A 23,103-nucleotide genomic window follows, 5' to 3' on the forward strand; every position below is an offset into this window, starting at 1 on the left:
AGGATGGAACCTGTGGATGGAGACTGTCACCATCAGCCCTAATGTGGTCTGTAGGATGGAACCTGTGGATGGAGACTGTCACCATCAGCCCTAATGTGGTCTCCAGGATGGAACCTGTGGATGGAGACTGTCACCATCAGCCCTAATGTGGTCTCCAGGATGGAACCTGTGGATGGCTGAGGATTCTGTCAAGCAGTGCTCCCAGAGTCCAGCTCTCACCTATTAGCTTCAGCACGGGTTCATCCACAAGCATCAAAGTAAGAGACACACCAGGCATCTCCAGCGCTGACATGAAGGTGCCCACTAGGGCACGGGCAACCTTCACTCCACGGCCCTCTGCAGTGCCAAGCAAAGAAGCCTGTGAGTGGGGAAGGGAACTACCAAACAGCAAAACAAGGACCTAGAAGGTTGAAGTCTTTGATGAGTAGGGAAATGGCCTGATTTCCTTAGAGCCTCCCTCAGTGACAGCCCATTACCACATCCTTGGCTGCATCCCTCAGTGACAGCCCATTACCACATCCTTGGCTGCATCCCTCAGTGACAGCCCATTACCACATCCTTGGCTGTGTCCCTCTTGAGGGGCTGATGAGCTACAGCTGTCGTTTACTGAGTTCTTAGAAGGTGCTGGGTGTCTTACCTATACTTAATCCCATTCAATTCTCATAAGGCACCTATAAGGCAGCTGTTGCTATTATTACTTCCAGACTTGGGCCCTCATCTGTTAAGTGGCAAAAGTAACTCAAGCCTGTGTTCCACTTCTACTCAGCTGATGTTCTGGGCCATGACAGGACACTGCCTCAGCTGCTTTTCTTATCCTAGTTTCAAACCAGGTTCAAAGAGTTAAGGGAGTTGGGCATGGAGACAACGTAAGAGGATATTTGTGAGCATACCACCAGTCTAGTCTATGTAGTAAGCTCAGGCCAGCTAGGGTTACATAGTGAAACATTGTTTCAAAGGAAAAACAAAGGGATAAAGGTCCTCTTATAGGGTAGGCTCACCCAGCAAGCGAATGGCAGCATCAGCTATGATGCCCAGTTCCAGGAAAGACAGGCCACCCAGATTGTTGACTATCAGCACCACTGAAGAGCCTGTTAATAGATGTGACACCCTCAGTCCCACCTTTGGTGGCTTCTGTGAAAGGGGGCAAGAAAGGCCTTGGAGAATGGGAACAACAGGCTGCTCACCTGACTGTACAGGCACATGAGATATATTGGAGGTGTTTGTCATGTGGTCAAGCATAAGAGTGACAATCTGATCAACAGGTGCTATCTGTCAGAGGAAGCAGTGGTGAGTATGTCTGGGAGCACTTGGGGCTAGGCTAGGTTGACCAGGGAGTCTATTTACCTTTATCCGACGAACACCAGCTTCCCCATGGATCCCTATGGAGAGATGTAGTCATTATTGGCTGGCTCACAGCCTGCTAATTGTCTTTCCATGCTTTTATCAATGGCACATAGTGTTCAACACTAGACTAGGCACAATGGGTAGAAAACGGTAATGAACACAGCAGCAAATGGCATGGCAGTAGAGCCATCTGAGAAGTCACAGAAGCTGGAGGACGCTAATACCTATTGTGAAATAGGTATTATTGAAATACATGGGAAGAAGTGGAACATGTCAGTCACAGAAAAGGTGTCCTTTGGACCAAAAGGGTCCTGTGCATTGGGGTTGGAGCAGGAGAACAGGGAATTATATGGGTGAGAGTGAGACAGGAGGCACATGGCTCCCTCTGTGTCCAGAGCCTGGGCACAGATGGCAAACTAGATAAAGTCAGACAGGATAAAGTCTAGGCTATGCCTCAAGTGCACACCTATGAGTCTAGAGACCACCTGAGGTACATCAAATAAGCAGGGAGGACTAGCTAGACAACTGCAAGACCTCTGAGGCAGGCAAAACTCAAGGCACAGAACAGTCACAGTAGGGGCATGGTGACTGCAGGCTTACCCAGGCCTAGCTCTATTTCATCAGCTGCAAGCTCAAAGGTATGTGTGGCGCCAGGGACACTGCAGGATGACAAGCTCACCCCCAGGGTACCTAGGAAAAATGAAGCATAAAAGAGATGGTGGTTCTGTTGGTGGTGGCAGGTGGCAGGATGGCAGTAGCAATGCCAAGGGTACCCTGGCATGGGCATCCACTTCTCTAAGCAGGCCGCTCAACTCTTCATCTTAGGAAGAGTCTAACTCAGGTACCCAAGGCTGCCAGGCTCTCTCCAGAGGACCTTCCCCTAGCCTCCAGGGAATAACTTGGAAAGGCTCCTGGTACAGCTGGTAGAAGCCTGCTCTGAGTCCCCATGTCTGCCACAATCCTCCCATCCCTCGGCTGGCACTCACCCATGGTCTTGGCGATCACGCTCACCCTCTTTGTGATCTCCTCCAGCCCCATACCTTCCTCAGCCAGAGCACCTGCCACCTGTAGTCACCAGAGGGTGGGGGGGAATGGTGGATGGAGGAGTCACTGGATCAGTGGGAACAGAAGGGGCTGGGAAGAACTTTCTTGTTGGGAGAATCTCAGGGTTTCTACACTAAACCTGGTCCATCACATTTAAGATAATAGAATGCCCTCTCCTTATTCACAACGTAACTGCTTAGAGGAGTCTTCAAGAGTTTCAGTTTGGGCATGGATGTGTGGCTTCATGGTAGAAGGCTTACCTAGCATGCCTAAAACCCATTTCCAGTAAAACCACACACACACACACACCATCATTTGTTCTCTCCCTTTTCTCCTTCCCTCTAGTAGAGCTGGGATGGACTTTTGAGAGAGAACTGGGTCTAGAGAAGGGGTTATGTGTTCAGTGTCACAGAGCCCACTGCTGATCATTTTTCCTGATCTGCAGATCTTTCTCCCATAGCTCCATTTACTCTCATTCCATTCATTTATCCATCCTGTTACTCCGCTTTCACAAAGAATATACTCAGCTGGAAAGGAAAAAGGATGGCTGGATTAGAGTCCTGCTTTCAAGGAACTCAGAGTCTGAGGAAAAGAAGCCAAGACACAAACTGAAAATGATTGCAAGGTGGCACAGGTATCAGGGGTAGCTCAGGGTGCTGAGGCCATCAGGCAGAGTACCACGTGGAGCGCCATCAGCCTCTACAGAATGTCAGGGGTGAGCCAGGTCACAGAAGGCTGGCCAAAAAACGACTGTGCGGGGGCATAGATGTGATGGACATAAAGCCACAGAGACGAGCTCCAGTCCAACTCCAACAGGTACAGGGGGATCTGATGTTTGCAGAGCATTGGGAGAAGGGAAAGATGCTAGGCAGCGAGGGATCTGATGTTTGCAGAGCATTGGGAGAAGGGAAAGATGCTGTGCAGGGAGGGATCTGATGTTTGCAGAGCATTGGGAGAAGGGAAAGATGCTGTGCAGGGAGGGATCTGATGTTTGCAGAGCATTGGGAGAAGGGAAAGATGCTGGACAGTGAAGCCAGGAGTCAACGAGCTGGGACAGGAGTGTGGTGGTGGTGGAGTGGCTAGAGAGGTGGCTCAGCAGTTAAAAGCACTTGCTGCTCTTGTACAGGATCCAGGTTTGGCTCAGTACCCACATAGCAGCTCACAACTGCCTCTAACTCTTGTCCCACGCCCTCTTCTGGCCTCCATTGGAACTGGAGTTACAGATAATGGTGACCTACCATGTAAGTGATAGGAACTGAACCCAGGTTCTCTGCAAGAGCAGCCAGTGATCTTAACTGCTGGACCACTTCTCCAGCCCTCCATTAAAAAAAAATGTGATGGGCACCCCAACCAAGGGGCTTGAGCTGACTGTGGGAACCCAAGGTGTTCTCAGTGAGATGAAAATTGGACATATATACTGGTTTTGTTGTTTTGACACAGTCTCACTATGTTGGTCAAGCTAGTTTCAAATTCAAAACCCTCTAGTCTCAGCCTTCTGTATTTTTTATAAAGATACTTCTGGGGTTAGTGTAGGCAACTGACTGGCAAGGCAGGAGTCAGGAAGCAAATACGGTAGCCCAGTGAGAAGAAGGTAAGTGCAGTCGTGACCCAGTGTGAAGGTAGTTAGGTCAGGCTATGAGGACCTGTCCTGTACTGGAGGAAGCGCTAGGAAGGGGCAAATGACTACATATCCCCACATGGAGGGGAGGGAAGAGAACTGGTTAAGGTGGATGCCTGAATTCTAGGGTTAATGGCTGTAGTAATGGTAGAGACTTTGTGGTCAGGGAAAAGAAATGGCTGGTGACTCAGTGTTCCAGGGTGGGGAGGCTAACCTTGTGGATAAGTATTGTGCCACACAGGCCACGCCGGCCTGCCTTCTTCAGGACGGTGAAGGCGCTGTCATCCTCAACTATCACCATCTCCACAGAGATGCCCTCGGCCTTGGCCTGCTCCATGGCAAGTCCAAAGTTGAGCCGATCCCCAGTGTAGTTCTTCACAATGAGGAGGGTGCCCACTGTAGGAACAGTAGCGTGGTGTCATTGAGCCTTGCCCTTCCCCACCCACAACAGAGCCCACCCACAGCATTCTCTCCTACATGCAAGCCTGACCTGTGCCTGCCTGGGCCACAGCTCTAATGGCTGCCAGGATGCTGCCCACAGGAGGAGAGGCAAACACAGATCCTGCGATGACACCTGTTAGCATCCCTTTCCCGATAAAACCTGGAGAAAGAGAAATAAAGATGCTGGTAGAATCTAGGTCTGTTATCCCTGGAGGCTTCCCACATACCTGAGATCCATGTTTAGGTAAGCCCTACTTTGTGCTTGTGCTATGGCTAACCCCTACACAGGAGTCATCTTGAAAGATCTTCCCCTGACGTCCCACCCCGAAGAACTCTGTCTACTCTCGACATTTTCTGTTCTTCCTCCTGTTCTTCTTTTACATAAAGCTTTTGGAAAAAGATTTGTTTTATTTGAGTGTTTTGCAAGTGTGTATATGTGCGCCATGGCATCACATGTGTGCCTCGTGTCTGTGGCGGTCAGAGGAGGCAGTGGTTCCCCTGAAACTGGAGTTACAGATGGTTGTGAGCTGCTATGTAGGTGCTGGGAACTGAACCCAGGTCTTCTGCAAGAACAAGTACTTTTAAGTGCTGAGTCATCTCTCCTGCTCCTCCATGTTTATTTTAGTGTTTGTTATAACCCATAAGGCTCTCTGAACTGCTCTTATTCACATCTGTCTTCCCAGAGTGGGGCATAAAAGTTTTCTATAGGGAGGATCTTGCCTGACTCACATGTGTGCCCTGCACAGGGCCAAGTATATCGTGGGCTCACTAGGAGGTGATGAATGAATAAACAGAATACTGCCGGTGGACAGGAGAAGTGAACTGACATAAAGTCTGAGGCCTGCTTTAGGAGCTCCTAATGGAGGATCGCATCTTTGCATCAAACAGGAAACCAGATAGGATGGGTCAGCTGTGGGAAAAGGCATGATAGGATTGCAGAAGAGGGGTCCTAATTTGTGCTTGTAGAGTCAAGAAAGTTTCATGGAGGTGTTGGGTCAGCTGGACTGGAAAAAAACAGGCCAGGAAGACTTTTGAAATCACCAAGTCTCACACCCCCGAGGCTGTCACAGCCTCGGGGGTTAACTGGCTCAACCCTGCATTTCTAGAGCTGTAAGAATCCAGGTGCAGAGACAGGCTGTGACTGGGCGTGGAGTGGCTGGGGGCTGTGGGAGGATGGAGACTGGGCCCATTGTTAACTCTGGCCCCTGCACTGATTGTCTGGTACCTCACACTAGCACTGAGGACCTCCCAGGATCCCTCCTCTGCTCTGGCCAGCACCCCTTACAATGAACACAAGATACTCACCGGCATGGGCAGGCTCATGGCCTGAGCCTCCACCTGATAGAAGTGCTACCCGGCCCTTGAGGGTGTCCAGGTCAGAACGTAGGGCCACACGGTGCCCTTGCAGGAGCTGCAAGTCAGGGTTAGAGGCTACTAACCCAGCAAGGGCATCATCAGCACACCCTTCCACAGAGTTCACCATCTTCTTGGAGCTCTGGAGGAAGAGCAAGAAACAAGAGCTTCAGAGTGTGGTCAGCAGGTACCCCCATCCTGCCTGCCCAGCAACATTACAGTGCCAAACCTCCCCAGGGGTTCATGCCAGGGGAAAGGAACTGCACAAGCCACCTAGGAATTCTAAGGACACAGTGGTGCCTTGAGTTATGTCATCACCAGGTGCAGGTGTCTGTGACTTCTCAACTTTCAATGTTTTATTCAGTGTTTATTTAACTAATAGACCTTTACACCATGATTTCTATGTATCCTGCAAAACAGCTTCGATGTAAAGCAAATGGGGGAGTTGGTGTCTTCACTAGAAAAAAAATAATGAAATTGGGGCCCTGTCTGTTTCTGTTAGAGGAGGAAGGTTTTAGATTGAGGCTCCTATGATGAGTAGAGTCTGGGCAGGCCCCACACCCACCCACTTGGTAGCACAACTGGTTTTCATGGGCTAGAGCTAAACTGCTCATGCAGGGTAGCAGGGCCAAGTGCTAGGCCCTTCATGGGAACACAGATATCATTCTTACATGCTATGCAAGAGGGACATACATGTGTGTGGAAGCACAGAAGAAAAGGGCCTCAGTCTCCTAAAGGGGCCTGGGAAGTTTTTATGAAGAACAAGAAAGAGACATGTAGGCATTGGGAAGGGGTTATTCTGAGCAGAAGGAAGCATAAGCCAAGGTATGGGATACAGAATAGAATAGTGGCTCCTGGAAGCATCAGAGTGACATAGTGTCACAAGCAATATGGCTGACAGGAAGAGGTAGACAGGGGCCTCCCAAGCCACAGCAAGAATCTCGTTCACAGGAATTGTCAGGGTCAAAGCCTCAGCTCCAGAAGCCTAATAACTCTTCTCAGAGACATGTCCTCAACAGGCCAGTTAAAGCGACATGTCCTCAACAGGCCAGTTAAAGAACCAACAGTAAAGAGCAGAGAAAGGAGATTTATCAATGTACTTATTTACTTATAATTTATGTTTTATAATAACTTATCAGATTGTTTATTATTTATCAATTCATTAATATGTTCTTATTGGGAAGAGGAACAAATAAAGAGGTCCAGGGATACTCCCCCATGTCCAAAGCCATCTTCAGGGCACGGATACGAGGTTTAGGTTTAAACAGAGAGGTATGTATAACCTAGTAGTTCTAGCTGGGTGTGGTAGTACAGGCCTTAGGAGATGGAGGCTGGGGTGGGGGAGGCGGCTCTGGAGTTCAAGGTTAGCGTCAGCTACACAGAAAGTTGGAGGCCAGCCCTCGCTACAGGAGACCCATGTGTCTCAAACTGAACATAAAAACTGAAACAAGCCAGGTTGTGGTGGTGTATGCCTTTAATTCCAGAACTCAGGAGGCAGAAACAAAACAAAACAAACAAATATAAAAAACAAAACACTGAAACAAATAAAAAACCTAGTCAGTTAGGGCCAAGGTGTGGTTCTGCCTGACACTGACTGACTCATCCCCCTCTTGCAGGCGGCTGAAACACTGTCAGAAACATGTGAAATCTCTTCCTGGCTGCTTCTCCTGGTGAGTGTCAGGGCCTCTGTCTTTACCTCGCCCAGCTTGAGATTCCTGGGAAAATTCCAATTTGTTGCAGGCATTGTTTCAGCAGTCTGATAGCTAATGGGAAGGGGTGAAATGTCTCTTTAGAATGTCTGCATTCTGCCAGGGCAGTTACATGGTGAGCTATGGGCCTCCTTAGGAGAGAGGGTGCGCAAAGGCTGACCTAAACCCTGGAGAATACCTCTGGGTTCAGCTGAGTCTGTACAGCGTATGCAGTAAGAGAGGAGCTATGCGGGACCAGAGTCGTCGTGAGCCCAGGCTCTAGCGTCAGCGGGACTTGGTATCAAACACGACGACTGAACTCAGGGAACAAACATCTGTTCTGGGCTCAATTCTTCCTCTGGGAAACAGGGATTTACTAGAGCTTATACCAGTGTTAAGGGGAAAGCTCGCTAAAAAGGTGCTACAGTCCCTTTTGTGAACAGGCTTTGAAAAGCTGGAGCTAGCTAAATAACTGTTCTAGGCTGGGATGCAGCCGGCAGGCAGCCTTTGTCCTCAGGAGGCAGGAAGAGCGAGCCTCAAAGTGGATCCAGAGGAGACTGCTGGCGCCACCTAGTGATCGCAGCTGACCCAGGTCTCCGCAAAACACACTTCCTGCCTCTTTTCTGAGCCTTTATGCAAAATGAAGCGCTGATGTCTTCCTGCCAGGCTTTCCTTCATTTAACAAGGGCCAAGGCCATAACACCTGCTTAAGGATGACGAGAGTGGCCTAGGTCAACAGACAACAAGTAGAATAAAATGAGCTCCATTTCTTACACACTAAGAGCCAGACCCATTTCTAAGTACGAACATGCCTAATCTAATTTCCCCAGTAACCCTTTGGAGGTAAGATTAGTACAAACAACAGAAAACTGAAGCACAACAAATGACTGTGCACAAAGTCACACAGTCAAGCCAGTGCCTAGACCCTCTAGGTTCATCCCAGCCACATGATGTTTTCCCAAGTGGCTGAAGCCACAGGCACAGGGTGGGGAAAGAGGGATCACTGAGTCTCCCTCCAAGAGATTCCCAATCATTCCGCACCAGAGCCATGCCTGTTTCCCAGTAACACAAGGGAAAGGAAAGGCAAGAAAGGGGAGGTACTAAGTGAGGCCACTAGGATTCTAGTCTGATCAACACTGCACAGCCAGGCCATGTGCTAGCAGGTCTTAGTCTGCCATAGTGCAGATGAGGGTGGGGAGAGGAGAGGCCCGGAGAAGTGAAGCCTTTGGCAAAGTAGTAACACAGTGATGGGCATGAGGCTGAAATCGAGCCCAGATCTGTTCAAGATCAGTTTTAAAGCAAACCCCGGGGACACTGAGAGCCTCCCACATTGCAGTTCCCTGCTCTGGGAGCAGCCCACACATGCCCAGGCTGAGGAACAAGGGCCTGATCATTCCTCCAGGTTCCCTCCTTGACTAGCAAAGTGACTTATCACACAACAAGTAACTTGTTGTTCTGATCTAAATGCGTGCCTGAGATCCTAGCCATAGGGGTTTCAGGGTGCCTCAGGTCAACCTCAGAGCCCCACCCACGGGAAAGGGGACAGGGATTAAGCTGGAGATACAAAATGAAACTCTTGTCTTCTGAACCCCAAGAGGCAGCATGGTCTCAGATGGGGACTAGAGAGAATCCGGGTGTTCAGAGTGGGGCTCCCCATGGTCGTCCCTCTATTATGGCTCCCACAGGACTCACCATGGTGGGAAAGTTCTGAAACAAGCTGAGCTCACACTTCTCGGAGACGCCACCGGGTGGACGGTCCTGACTGCTACCGGGTCTGAAGTAGAGACCGCAGCACCTGCAGGAGTGGAAAGGACTTGAGTTGCTGAAGGTATGGGCAGCCGATTGGCAATGTCATGCCTCCCGTGCCTGTGCCTTAAGAATTAGGGAGCTGCCTCAGACTTTGATCCAAGTCCAAACTCTAGTTCGTGGGCTAGGAATGGAGAGGAGCTGGAGAGGAGCGTGGGGGCTGACCAAAGTTCACACCCACACTTAGCCAGAAGGCAGTGTTTGGAATCATGTCCAGCTTAAAGCTGGGAAGGAGAAAATGTACAAAGACCTTTACCTTTCTGGCTGGCCACAGTAGTAGAGTCAGCTCTGTAATCCTATTTTACTTCTGGAATACAGACTGAAAGCTCTAGTGAGTTGTCTAAGATTGTGTTGCTGAGAGTCAGGTCTTGAGCCCATGTCTAGTCTTGCTACAAAGCCTAATGTTTCCCCTTAGTCAACTAGTTCTCCAGAGTCAAGCCGAGTGCCAGCTGGGGAGGTATACATCATCTTCAGTTCCACCTGGTTCAAACCTAGCTACACCGATCTCTGCCTCATTTGTAAAATAGGGAGTTAGCTCTCCTCCTCCGGCATTCTGGAGATGCTTCAGGCCTAGGTTTCTGCTGCTCCTTGCCTCCTTTGGGGTTGGGGACATGGAGGCTGTCTGATGAAGCCTGGGACCTGGATCTGCAGGGCTGATTGCACTAGTCACCTGGGGGTTTTAGGCTCTTCCTGTGAAATCCCAGCGTTGTATTTGAGCTTAGAATTTGTATCGCAGTAGGGGCACTAATAGTGTTATCAAGTAATTTAGTGGAGAGTCCTTTCGTTTCTGGAGAAATTAAAAGAGGTGAGCAATCAGACCCCCAGGTGATGTGTGAGGCTGAGATGACTGTTCTAAAATCAGTTGAGGGCATTCGAGGGATCAGGAGGAGCTCGAAGAATTAAGCAAAGGAAAGCACGATTCTACTCTGGGATGTGCACAGATGGTCACCTCTTATCCCCAGTCTAGTCCTCCGCAGCCCTTCCTGTTTTAAAAGAGGGAAAATCCCGAGGACGCCTGGAGCTATGGAGGAGGGAAGGAGGCAGACTCTGAGGAAGGGAAGGGGCGCGGATCGGGGCTGGGAAGCCAGGAGACGGCCACCTAGGGCGTAGTAGACCAAAGAGGAGGCCAGTTCTGCCTGCGTACCGGTACTCTCGCTCTCATCCGGGTACTGCGACCTCTGGCGGTTAGGAGAAGGCGGGACCTCAGGGGGCGGGGCCTCGCTTGGTTGGCCGCCTCGGGCTCCGTAAGTCCTCCAAGAGGCCAGGTGAGGCCGTCCCGTGATCCTCTGCGCCTGGCCTCTCTGGCCTGCAACGTGTCTCAGGGGCGGAGGCAGCAGCCACGGAGTTGGCTGCGTGAGGGTGGGGGTTCTCAGTCTCTTCTCTCGCGCCCGTCTCTCTATCGTCGCTCTAGGCGCCCCACGGGCCAACCCAAGGCCTCAATATGTCGTACAACTACGTCGTAACGGCGCAGAAGCCTACTGCAGTGAACGGCTGTGTGACCGGTGAGATTGCCCCGGCCGGAGACCCGGGCAAGGGAGAGATCCCAGGCCTAGGGAGGCCAGCGGCCCCAGAGGTGGCGGGAGCAAAAACTTGGGCTCTGGGAATGGAAGGCGCTGGCAGCCGCGGAACGTCCCCCTTAGCTCGCGATCTCAAAGGAGCTGTTCCACCACGCGCCTTTTGGGCAGCGGAAGCAGCTATTCTGGGTCCTTTTTTGCTCATAGGAGGTCACTTGTTATTGAGGATTGGTCCAGGCCTGGTGGGACGGAGAGCGAAGTATGAGTTGTGTGCGTGGTTGATTGAGTCTTCAAACTTGCCCCATGTGCTCAGGGGAAAGGGGAGATGATAATGGGGCAAGTTTAGGGCTCATAATTTTCCGGTGGATGTCCAGGAGGTTGAGGAATTTGAGCAATGTCTGCACAACCCCCCCCCCTCCCCAGGCCCTCTCCAGACCCACCCTTTTGCCTGGGGCTGTTGTTTACTCCAGGGCGCTGCTGGAGAACAAGGTTTGGTTGGCCCATCAGTGTGTGAGCTTAGCCTTGTTTGTGTGCGTGGCTCTTTATCGGCAGTTACATCCCAAACCAAAGAACATTCATCTTGAACTCATATTTTCAGCTACTTAAATTCGTGTATTTACGTAAATGCTAATCATTTCGGAACAAAAGTTTCTTGTTCAGAGAGAGCTACAGAGGGCTGGGTGGTGTTGGTAGATTGCTTGGGAGATAAAAGGACAACACAGAAGGCTCTGGGAAATTTTCTTCGCTTTATCTTTCTGGATGGGAACTCAAGGAAACACAGGCTTTCTCCATTAGCGTCAATTACAGTCTGCTGTTGTAATTTAGAAAGGAAAACCCAACAACCATCCGAAGAATTTTCGTGGTCATAGTTTGTTGAAGGCCAGGCTGTTGTTGCCCAGTCGACAGTACATTTTTAAAAGTCTGATTAAGGATATAGCTTTGTTGAGTGTGTGAATCGAGACATTGGGGTGCTTAGGTAGATTTATTTAGAGGTACCTGAAAGGCCTATCCTCCAGCTTCCAAAGTTAGAGGCTCTCTTCTTTCAGGACACTTTACTTCAGCGGAAGATCTGAACCTGTTGATTGCTAAAAACACAAGATTAGAGATCTATGTGGTCACTGCGGAGGGTCTTCGGCCAGTCAAAGAGGTGGGAATGTACGGGAAGATTGCAGTCATGGAGCTCTTCAGGCCCAAGGTAAGGGACAGGCCCTGAAGGAACCCTTGGATGCAGAGTTTAAATGGGATGGGTGAAGGTTTAAGTAGAAACTCTTTGGGAATGTCAGTCTGTAACAAGTATCCCAGAAGGAGAGAGTTATTAGGGAAGAGACCCTGAAGGAGCTTGTGGGTTAATGACGCAGAGGTTGTAGTGTTAGTCCTAGCTTCATTTCTTGCTCATCTCATGTAAAGCACCTTTGAAAGCCTTGATTTCCCCGTTTACAAATGGGCGTAACGGTGCCCTCTCCCTTAGAGTACTGTGAAGATAAAATGATTGATTGTCACAGGGTAAGCACATCCTGTTAGCTTAACAGTTTCATTACTATTAGAACAATTGTAATTCAGCTGTATCCAAAACAAAAAACCATGAATGTTTTTGAGGACTGTTAGTAAGATTAAATATCTATTGTAGCTTTGATTGTTATTACTACAGATTATTTTCTCTTCACATACATAGGTGAAAGGAGAAACATTTCATTCTTTTTTCAAAACTTGAATAGAATGAGGTGAATTTAAGAGGACTTTGCTTGTAGAGCAGAGAGAAAGAGAGCTGTAATTGCAAGGCCTAGATGCTTACCAGCCTCAGTCCTGGCCTTTTGTACATCCCCTTAGGGTCTTGTGTGAGCTTAGTACATGTTACAGGCTCGCTTAGTATTTCCTCTGTGTGGAGAGTAGAACTTGGAAGATTCTTTAAAAGCTTAGAATACTTAAAGAATGATGTTTAAAAGGCTGAACGGGTTGTTCCTGTTTTTGAAAGAATCTCTTGATAATATTCCAGGGGGAGAGCAAAGACCTGCTGTTCATCTTGACTGCTAAATACAATGCCTGTATCTTGGAGTATAAGCAGAGTGGCGAAAGCATTGACATCATTACAAGAGCCCATGGCAATGTCCAGGTGAGGTGGCTGCTTCAGGCTGATCAGTTTTTCCTGCAAGGGCTGCTGTCATGTCGCAGTGATGAGCAGCAGTTAACTGTCAGGGCGTCACTCTATGTAATCAGAAATGGAGAATGCCCACATGGCTTGAATTGTTTTGATATTCCAAGGGAAAGTGGAAAATTCACTCACAGCGTGGGGGTGGGGGCAGACGATGGAACGACAATGTGCTTATGTTTGGGTTCCTGGCATGTTGGGTGGTCTTATAACCTATATCTGCCTGGGAAAGCTTTGTACCCAGTATCTTCTGCTGCTTTGAGTGGGCTTCTTCCCTACCCTAATTCCAGTTTTTCCCCCCTCAGGACCGCATTGGTCGCCCCTCGGAGACTGGCATCATTGGCATCATTGACCCCGAGTGCCGTATGATTGGCCTTCGACTCTACGATGGCCTTTTTAAGGTCATTCCACTAGACCGAGACAATAAAGAGCTCAAGGCCTTTAACATCCGCCTAGAGGAACTGCATGTCATTGATGTCAAGTTCCTGTATGGTTGTCAAGCACCTACCATTTGCTTTGTCTACCAGGTACATGAGCTGAGAAGAGAGGGAAAAGCTGGTTTGGAATGATGGGAGCGGGATTTTTGCCAAAGGAATGTGTGTGTCTGGATTTGGTAGCAGGCTAGGAGAAGTGTTGACTATTTCTGAAACATTTAAAAAAAACAGTTAATACGGGTCAGAGCCGACCCTTGACACCCCCCCCCCTTTTTTTTGGTGTACTACTACTTGTTTGGGGGTAGCAGATGCTGTCAGGTTTATAGCAGGTTTTAATCCTGAGATTACACTCCAGTAGTAGGCCTTGGGGATTTTATAGGGTGACCTAGTTTATCCTTTGTTTGAGTCTCTTACCAGCATGCCTAGAGGATTATAAAAACTTAGCTGTAGAGCAGTGATTCAGAACGTGCCTTTACAAGCCAAGAGAAAATATCTTGGTAGTGCTTTAGTTTAGTCTTTGAAAAAGCCCTTCATGTTTTGTCTAGCACTCACTTTCTGGTGACTTGCTGGCTCTTGACTTCTATTTTAGTCTGTGCCTAAAATTTTAGCAGAGCTGATCCTGGACAGCTGTTCTCTGGTTCAGATTTGTTAAGTGGGGGTGGGGCACAGAGATCCAGACTGACATGCCAACAACATCTTGGTAAAATCTCAGCCTTTAACAAAGGGCCAGACTGTATGAGGTCAGGTTACTTGCCTGTAGTGAAATAAATGATGGTCCCTTTCTACATAGGATGGTAGAGTGTGGGCCTGGGAACACTTACATAGCTGTGCAGAGTAATGGAAGTGTATGTGGTATTTTTTTTTTGTGTAATTACTGGTTAACATAAGGTTAAATAAAGCCAAAACTAGTTGAGAATGATTTTATTTGATCTTATTAGCTATCAGAACTGAAATAAAAAACTTTGAATTTCTTTCCTTTTTTTCAGTTTTGTAAATATCAGATCATTAAAACAAGGGTGTTGACCACATGGGGCTGGCCTGGCTCTGTCTATTCCCAGACCAGGGCTGCCAATTGTGATTGTTTTCATTTCTCTCTGTGGGTCCCAGAGACTCAAATCCATGTTCACTGAACTTTCTGTGAAGATGGGTCCTTTCCCTTTCTCGTTGATGAAAAAGTTTTTATCAACTGCAAGTGACTGTTTTATGCCAACAGTTTAATTTGATGATTATTAGTCACCTTGTATGTGAAAGGTGTTCCAGCTAAGCACTTCATGGGCTGTCACAGTGGCTGAGATGTGCTTCTTGAAACACGTGATTAAATTCCTTCCGTGATGTCTTAGACTTTGGTCTGAGCTTGATTGAAGCCATCTTCATTGGCTGAATGTCGTTTTCTCCCCTGCTCTTTAGCCTCTTAAAGGTGACTTTGGCAGCCCCAAGACTGATGTGAGTCATGATTCCAAAAAAGGAGGGGAAGAGTCACGATTCAGAAAAAGGAGAGGAAGATGGAGTTGACAGTGGCGGGACTGGAGCATTTTTGACTACCTTTTAAGGGAGCAATAAGTTGTATTGTTTCTGCGGTCACCTCTTCAGAGTATTCTTGAGAATTGTGTCAAACAGGGTCTGGGTAGATGGCTCAGTGGTTAAAGAGCTTGCTGTTGTGTAAGCATGAAGACCAGAGTTCTTATCCCCAGGCCCCACTTAAAGGACTGGTGGGTGTGGCGATCTGCCTGGAATTCCAGCCTTAGAAGGCAGAGTCAGGTTCCCCAGAAGCAAGCTGGCTAGCAAGAGTAGCTACATAGACACAATATGGGTTTGATTGAGAGACCCTGGAATTGAGGATGTTTCCCAACATCAGCCTTGAGCCTCCACATGATCTTGCACACAGGTATATGTGCACATACCCCACTCCCCTCCACACACACAGAAAATGAGGGAAAAGGAATTGTCAAAACAATTCTTTATAATCTTTTAGATTTAGCTTCAGCCTCTCTCTCTCTCTCTCTGTCTGTCTGTCTGTAGTTATTTGTTTATTTGATACATTCCTTGAGGTCAAGAGAAGAGGTATATTTCTCATTTGTATGCACAGTGTGACAGGTTCAATTTTCCATTTAAACTTTGCTGGTGGTTTGAATTATTAGAAACAGCACATTTTAGACCCTGTAGTCTACTCAGAGAGTAATAAAGGCTCAGCAGGTGACTATTGGTATTCTATTGGACAGGAAGGTTGGTGTGACAGGACTGTCAAATCTTGGGTGGTGGTGGTTTGTCCCTTACAGGACCCCGTACAGTTTGAGGCCCCCTAACTAATCAGTCCACTCTTTTCCACCCAAGGACCCTCAGGGGCGGCATGTGAAAACCTATGAGGTGTCTCTTCGAGAGAAGGAGTTCAACAAGGGCCCTTGGAAACAGGAGAATGTAGAAGCCGAAGCTTCAATGGTGATAGCAGGTGGGTGGGTTTGGGGGGAGTTGTGTTCCCTGTGTGATCTGGTTCTCGTCTTCATCTCCATCCTCCATTTCAGTGCACACTATTAAGCTTGTGTAAAACCACACAAGCTTGTCCTCCCCTAAGTCTCCTTTCTGAGTGGCTTTTTGATTTTTGACTTTGGGATTTTCTGTTTTTGTTCCTTCCCCCAGAAGTGTAACTTTACTCTTCAGGTGCAGTCACTGAGATGAGTTTTATGTGAACGATGTCTCACTTTTACATTTGGCACCGGAGGGAGCCAGTGTAGCTTACTTACTTAGACTGACTTCTTTCATAGATTAGAAAGAGGTGAGTGGGACTTGTCCTGGCTTCACCTTACACTCTTCCCCCTTATGTTTACATTGTCCATCTCATCCAACATTAAAATCCCAAAACAGTATTAACTCTTCTTAAAAGTGACCTTGATGTAGGCAGAGTATTTGGGGTCAAGCTAAGGAACAAGAGAAGGGACAGGAAGCAGGTGAAAGTCTTTGAAATGGTCAGAAGTGCAGGAAGGAACTGGGCGGGGTGCAGTGTCTGTGGGAGAACAGTGAGAACTACAAAGCACCAAGAATGGGAAAAAACACCAAGTGCCTGTAGATTCCCCTCATTCAGTAGACTGTGGCTGGAGGGTCACCTGAACCTAGGTGTCTGGGCCAGCCTGGGCAGTGGAGTAAGATTCCCATCTCAAAACAAACAAACAAACAAGTGAGTTCTGGGAATAGGAATGTAGTTCAGTGGTAGTTTCAAAGTATTGATCCTATTAATGCTTGCTGTTTTTTCTTCTGCAGTCCCAGAGCCTTTTGGAGGTGCTATCATCATTGGACAGGAATCAATCACCTATCATAACGGTGATAAATACCTGGCAATTGCTCCTCCTATCATTAAGGTGAGCAAGTGTTTTACTTTCTAGTTCCTTGCCTTCCTTTACATCTTGACCGTGCTCCTCTCCTTTTCTCCGTGGATCAGGAAGAGGTTACACATATCTATCCCACTGGTCACTGTGCACATTAGATGTTGGTTACTCTTGGGAAATACAGTGTGAGAGTAGCTTGGTTTTGCTTAGCTTGCTTGCTAACTAGGAGAAATACTGTTTACTCTTTTGAAACATGGCAACTTTAAGAAGGAAAGTTTGAGGTCTAGAGTGTACTGAGTGGTAGAGTGCATACCTAGCATGTATGAGGCTCTGTTTAGAAAAGAGAATTTTAGCAGATTCTTCTGAAGGTAGCATTTTCGGGCTTAAATACACATTGATAAATTCTGAGTCATAAAGGGAGCTGGAGCCCTGGCTTTGTAGTTTAAGAGCACTGACTGACTAGTATTCCCGAAGGGGCAGGTTTTCATTCCCAGCACACACATGGCACTTACAATTGTGTATAATTCCAGTTGATGAGATCTGATGCCTCTTCAGGCTTTTATGGGGTGTGGCACACATGTGATGTGCAGACATAACATGCATGTTGGCAAAAATACCTATACACATAAAATTAAAAACCCAAATTTTATAAAAAAAAATCTTAGGTCTTAGCACTTTAAGCCAAAAAGTTAAAGCATAAAAGCTTACTTTTATTTACTTTTTGAGTCATCTGTGTCAATATTTGTAGCGAGTGAGCACTTGTAACTGTTTATTACTGGGTCTTTTTGTGTGTATGTGTGGGGGTTTGTTTCTGTCTTTTTTCCTCTTGTGTGCTGGGGGTTGAATCAGTACACTTTAATATCCTAGCTGCACTGAGCTACACCTTCAGTTCTGTCCCAGATCTAGAGAGTACTCAGTGGTAGTTTCTGTTCTTCATAAAATATATGAGTAAAATTTAAGGTATGTTGATTGAACTCTTTAGAAACTTATCTTCAAAGGCTGCCTGTTTTATAATCTGACTGATTTCTTTGGGGATTAACTGTCTGAGTTTGGATAATGCAGTGGCCCAGCAGGTTTGGAAGGCACATTAATAAGTAAGTAAGGGCTCTGGTTTACAAGATCTGACTAATGGCTGCTTCCTCCTGCTTGGCAGCAAAGCACTATTGTGTGCCATAACCGGGTGGACCCTAATGGCTCACGGTACCTTCTGGGAGATATGGAGGGACGGCTTTTCATGCTGCTCTTAGAGAAGGAGGAGCAGATGGATGGCACTGTCACCCTCAAGGACCTACGTGTGGAACTCCTCGGAGAGGTAGGACTTGTCCCTGCTCCTGTCTTATTTTCCTAGGTGCTTAGCCCAAATGTGTGGTTCTGCACTTCTACTTTGGGAATTAGGATGCTCAACACCTTTTAGAAGAGGTTGTCAGTTCTACTGTGGAAATTGTTTCTGAAATTTTTTGAGACAGGATATTTCCATGTTGCCCTGGCTGTCCTAGAAATACTCTATGGACCAGGCCCGCCTTAACTCACAGATACCTGCCTTCTTCTGCCTCCTGAGTGCTGGAATTAAAAGTGTGTGTTACTTAATCCCAGCACTTGGGAGGCAGAGGCAGGCGGATTTCTGAGTTCGAGGCCAGTCTGGTCTACAGAGTGAGTTCCAGGACAGCCAGGACTACACATAAAAAAGTGTGTGCTACCACCATCCAGCAAGAAGTTGGTTTCTGAAAGAGTTAGCTATTGGAGAGTTTCACATGCTGTTAGATAACATCTGAAGCATAAAAAGAAAGTGAAACAGCTGGATGTGGTGTTGTACACCTGAGATCCTAGCACTTAGGCTAAGGCAGGACAGTGGCAAATTCCCCCCAAAACACCAAGGACACCAAAGGAAGAAAGGAAACCAGAGTACAAGTCAAGGACTACAGACCAGTGTTTGTTTGTTTTGGTTTGGTTTTGGAGATAGAGTTTCTCTGTATAGCCCTGGCTGCCCTGGAACTCACTTTGTAGACCAGGCTAGCCTTGAACTCAGAAATCCGCCTGCCTCTGCCTCCCAAGTGCTAGGATTAAAGTCATGTGCCACCAGCCAGACCAAGTGTTGATAATGAAATCTAAAAGACTTAATGCTTCTTAAAATTTTGCTTTCATCTTTATTATTTGTAATTACTGACATTTTCATGCGTCATTGCACCTTGCCGTTCAGCCTCTCCTCTTCTGGCAAAGCTTAATACTTTGCAGTGACTTTGAGAGGTTTTTAATTACATTGTGCAGACTGGAGGTATTGAGTTAAAGTTACTGTTTGGAACTGGCACCTACAAAATAAGTTGTGGGGTTTGGGTGGAATGGTGTGAGGAGTGAGTAGTCACACAGTTCAGGGATGTAAAGATGTGATTCATGTGTCCTGGGGATACTAAATAACTCAGTAATTGTTTACCAAATTACGGCTAAAGGGTTAATCCTAATTTCCTCCATCTGTTGACTTTCTTCTAGACCTCCATTGCAGAGTGCCTAACTTATCTTGATAATGGTGTTGTATTTGTCGGGTCTCGCCTAGGTGACTCCCAGCTTGTAAAGGTGAGAAAACATCATCTTCCTGGTTTTCTTTTCACTATGCTTATAATTTTCTTCATTAAATTTGTTTGTTGTCTGGCTGGGCTTTTGTTTCTTCATATCTCTGCTATCTACTCTCTGCTTTATTAACTTCTTACCTGTGTCTTGATAGTTCTTTAGTAAATCTGTCTGGCAGAGTGAAGGTCCCTATACATTTAATGATGAACAAGACCTCAAGTGGGTCATGCTCTAATGTAATGGATAGTTCCTTTCTGTCATAGGTAAACTTTGGACATTCCTCCTAAAAAAATGCTTTTAAACATTTTTTTAATTTAAATGCATGTTTTTTTGTTTTGTTTTGTTTTTTGAGACACGGTCTCTCTAGGCTGTCCTGGAACTCGCTCTGTAGACCAGGCTACCTTGAACTCAGAGATCTGCCTGCCTCTGCCTCCCGAGTGCTGGGATTAAAGGTGTGCGCCACCACTGCTCGGCATACATTTTAAGTTTTTAAAAATTTACTGCTTCTCTGCCTGTGCATGGGATTCCATGTTCAAAGCTTTGTTTGGCAGCAGTCCTGTTCTAGAAGTATCGTTTGAAGTACAAAAGCAGGATTGAGAGGTTCTTTTGGATAATGTGGATCTATCACGGATGTTCTGGGACTAACATTGTTCTTTTTTTCCTCTTAGCTGAATGTCGACAGCAACGAACAAGGCTCCTATGTAGTGGCCATGGAAACCTTTACCAATTTAGGACCCATTGTGGATATGTGTGTGGTAGACCTGGAGAGGCAGGGACAGGGTCAGGTAAGAGGGAGTCCTGGGAATAAAGACTTGCTTGCCTCTTCAGCTGTCCCTGCTTGCTTATCTAGAATGAGGAGTGTGCACTGAAGAGCCTCTTTACTGATTATAGTGTGCCTATCTTGGTGTGCCAGACAGACACTGTATATTCATTTCTGTAATTTCATTAGCACCTTGTTAGGTGTATTCTTGGTCATCCCAGAAGTGGGGAAACTTAGGACTGAGAAAAATAGATTAATTTGCCAGAGGTCACCTTGTAAGTAGCAAGTTATGTCTGACTCTAGTTCTTTTAGTATGCTAGGTTCCAGGATCTAAGCAAGATTCCTAGGAAGAGTGATTGAAAGTTTTTGCTTTCTGGACCAGGATATCTTACCTGCTTAGTAAATTTGAGGGGCTCTGGAGGTCAACAGCTTAAGTTTGCAGTCCCAGGTCTGGCTCCACAGTATGGGTCGTGGGATTTAGAGCTGGCACGGTTTAACTGCCCAAGTCTCCTGAGGGGTTCTTGAGAAACCTTTTCTCTGCTTGCAGCTGGTCACTTGCTCTGGAGCTTTCAAGGAAGGTTCCTTGCGGATCATCCGGAACGGAATTGGAATCCATGAGCATGCCAGCATTGACTTACCAGGCATCAAAGGTAGCCGCTGGTGGACAAAGGATGCAGCTCTTACTTGAGTGACTTTGGCCTTTGGCTTCATTACATGTTGTGAAGGCATTTTGGTGAGAGCTAGAAGAAAACATCAAATGAGGAGGAGTAAGAAAAGCTGTAATGACAGAACATGCATAGACGTGCATGTTTAAAGGACAAATGAAAACTATAAAATATTGATCAAAATTGGTACTAGTTTAGAGGAATGTAGAAGCAGATATTAAATGTAAGAGAATTGATGGAAAAAGGAAAAGTTATGTAGTGAGCCTTTTAAAGTATCAATAGGTTGAGCATAGTGATGCATGCCTTTAATTCCAGCATTTGAGGGGCAGACGAAGGTGGATCTGTGTTCAGGGTCAGCCTGCTCTCCAAAGAGAGTTCAGGACAGCCAGGGCTATGTAGAGAAACCCTGTAGAGAGAGAGAGAGAGACACAGAGAATATAACCTAAAACCATGACAGAAATGATAGTAAACAGCTGTCTCATCAGCAGGTGTGAGTGAGCTAACCTCACCTGTTCTGAAGGAAAAATGGTAACATAAAACCATACAGCAAAACCAGCTTAGATTTGTGTGCAGGAGACAGAGCTTTAGAAATGCAAGTCAGTCTCTAAACAACTATGTGGGTTGAAAGAGAATGTGAATGTTTAACTGCAGAACTTAAGAATCAACTGAAACACTATCAACAATTCAAATGCATTAAAGAAGTAAGCTATAAGAGAAACAGGCTGAGATAACAACTTTCATGTGAGCACAGTTAATTAGAAATCGAATTGAGAAAAAGGCAGTTTGCAATAACAAAATGCTTTCTCTTCCCCCATATTCCCCCTCAGCAAAAACATCCCCAAACCCAAGGAACTTATGGATTCTATTACAAGAAAAACTTTAAAATACTCCTAAAGGATTTTAAAGTAGATTGATAAGAGGGCTGGGTCGATGACTCCCTGGATAAAGCATTTGTCCTACATGTGTGAGACTAGGGTTCAGGACGGTTCCTCAGGACCCGTGTGATAGGAGGCAGAGTCAGGATTCCCAGAGCAAGCTGGCTCGTTAGAATACCTGGAATTGGTCAGCTTCAGGTTCAGCAAGAGACTGCTTCCATCAATTAGCCAGAGAGCTATTAAAGATACCAGTGTCAACCTCAGTCCTCCAAAGGCACAAGTATGTGCAAGTACTCCACATACTGACTACACATACACTTAAAGGGAGGGACCAAATAGAAAGACACGCCAAGTCTGCACTATATATATGTATAATTTAAGATTTATTTTATGTAGTACAATTGCTCCCTTCAGACACACCAGAAGGCATCAGATTCCATTGTGAGCCACCATGTGGTTGCTGAGAATTGAACTCAGGACCTCTGGAAGAGCAGTCAGTGCTCCTAACCACTGAATCATCTCTCCAGCCCCCTTCCTCAAAAAAAAAGTTTTTTTTGACTCACAGCTTCCTTAATGTGTCTCAATAGAGGTATCTATAGCTTTTTTCTTTAATTATTATTTTTATTACCTAAATTAGTCTACATAGAGAAAGAATAGTGAGGAAAAACTTTAAATAGACCAGTGAGAAAAGGCTAGTACTCCCATACACTAAAACAGGTTGCTAAGCCTCAGTTGAAAGTGTAGATGGGAGCTGGGATGGATGCAGCTCATTAATAGAGCATTTACTAGCATGGATGAGGCCTTAGTTTTGGCCCCTGGTACAGCAAAAGGTGATACACACCTATATAGTGAGTGCATTAGCTACTTGGGGGCGCTAACAGGATTGCTTGATTTTGGGTTATCAGAGCCTGTCTGGGCAACATAGCAGAACCTTTAAATAGTGGGTTTGTTGCATGGATAGGCAGTCTCACTGGGGTTCGGAGGTCTAGACACAGACACAGTTCCACATGACAGTGTATTGTCAGTGGGGGCATTCCACTGAAATATGACGTTAATGATTGAGACTTCAATGGATAAGACCGGGATGGCTGCAGGCATCCGGGAAAGATAAGTTTGAGTCTATTAAGAACAGCTAGGAAAAGTTTACAGTTTTCTTTGTAATTTTGGAGTGGGAAAGATCATTTACTTTTTTGCGATACTGGAAATTGAATCTCAGCTTCACCTATACTACTAGGCAAACATTGTACCCCATGGTTGTATTTCCAGTCTTGAAAGGTAACTGTCTCAAAAACCAGGTTGGAGAGTGATTAAGGAAGGCACCTAGTATGGACCTCTGGCCTCTGCATACCAGTGCACCTGCAAACCCTGCAAGTGCACACAGTTTCAACAAATACAGAAACAGACTGACAAGTTCAGCTCCATGAAACATTAAGACTTGTTCAGGGGCTGGTGAGATGGCTCAGTGGGTAAGAGCACCCGACTGCTCTTCCGAAGGTCCAGAGTTCAAATCCCAGCAACCACATGGTGGCTCACAAC

General features: G+C 46.6%; 2 protein-coding genes across 5 annotated transcripts in view; one reads left to right on the forward strand and one right to left on the reverse strand.

Annotated features, from left to right (window-relative positions):
• The window catches only part of Tkfc (triokinase and FMN cyclase), a 14,131-nt gene extending 3,640 nt beyond the window's left edge, over positions 1–10,491 (reverse strand). The window contains exons 1-11 of one of the 4 annotated variants that reach the window (XM_021152437.1): positions 10,439–10,491; positions 9,181–9,283; positions 5,753–5,942; positions 4,497–4,607; positions 4,221–4,402; positions 2,331–2,409; positions 1,945–2,034; positions 1,345–1,379; positions 1,185–1,269; positions 999–1,088; positions 220–336 (exon numbers count right to left, since the gene is read on the reverse strand). In XM_021152437.1, coding sequence (XP_021008096.1) covers positions 220–336; positions 999–1,088; positions 1,185–1,269; positions 1,345–1,379; positions 1,945–2,034; positions 2,331–2,409; positions 4,221–4,402; positions 4,497–4,607; positions 5,753–5,942; positions 9,181–9,183 — 982 coding nt within the window. In that variant the 5' untranslated portion in view covers positions 9,184–9,283; positions 10,439–10,491. Of the gene's footprint in view, positions 1–219; positions 337–998; positions 1,089–1,184; positions 1,270–1,344; positions 1,380–1,944; positions 2,035–2,330; positions 2,410–4,220; positions 4,403–4,496; positions 4,608–5,752; positions 5,943–9,180; positions 9,391–10,243; positions 10,411–10,438 lie in introns of those variants that run through there. The other 3 variants (XM_021152438.2, XM_029472771.1, XM_021152440.2) reach the window with 3 other exon arrangements.
• A 4-nt stretch (positions 10,492–10,495) lies between these two features.
• Ddb1 (damage specific DNA binding protein 1) overlaps positions 10,496–23,103 on the forward strand; it is a 25,893-nt gene continuing 13,285 nt past the window's right edge. The window contains exons 1-10 of the mRNA XM_021152442.1: positions 10,496–10,796; positions 11,855–12,003; positions 12,802–12,918; positions 13,260–13,481; positions 15,720–15,834; positions 16,641–16,738; positions 17,859–18,017; positions 19,190–19,273; positions 19,936–20,052; positions 20,575–20,677. Of these exons, the coding sequence (XP_021008101.1) occupies positions 10,736–10,796; positions 11,855–12,003; positions 12,802–12,918; positions 13,260–13,481; positions 15,720–15,834; positions 16,641–16,738; positions 17,859–18,017; positions 19,190–19,273; positions 19,936–20,052; positions 20,575–20,677 (1,225 nt within the window). The 5' untranslated portion in view covers positions 10,496–10,735. The remainder of the gene's footprint in view (positions 10,797–11,854; positions 12,004–12,801; positions 12,919–13,259; positions 13,482–15,719; positions 15,835–16,640; positions 16,739–17,858; positions 18,018–19,189; positions 19,274–19,935; positions 20,053–20,574; positions 20,678–23,103) is intronic.

Source organism: Mus caroli, chromosome 19, assembly GCF_900094665.2.
Source record: "Mus caroli chromosome 19, CAROLI_EIJ_v1.1, whole genome shotgun sequence".
Lineage (NCBI taxonomy): Eukaryota > Metazoa > Chordata > Mammalia > Rodentia > Muridae > Mus > Mus caroli.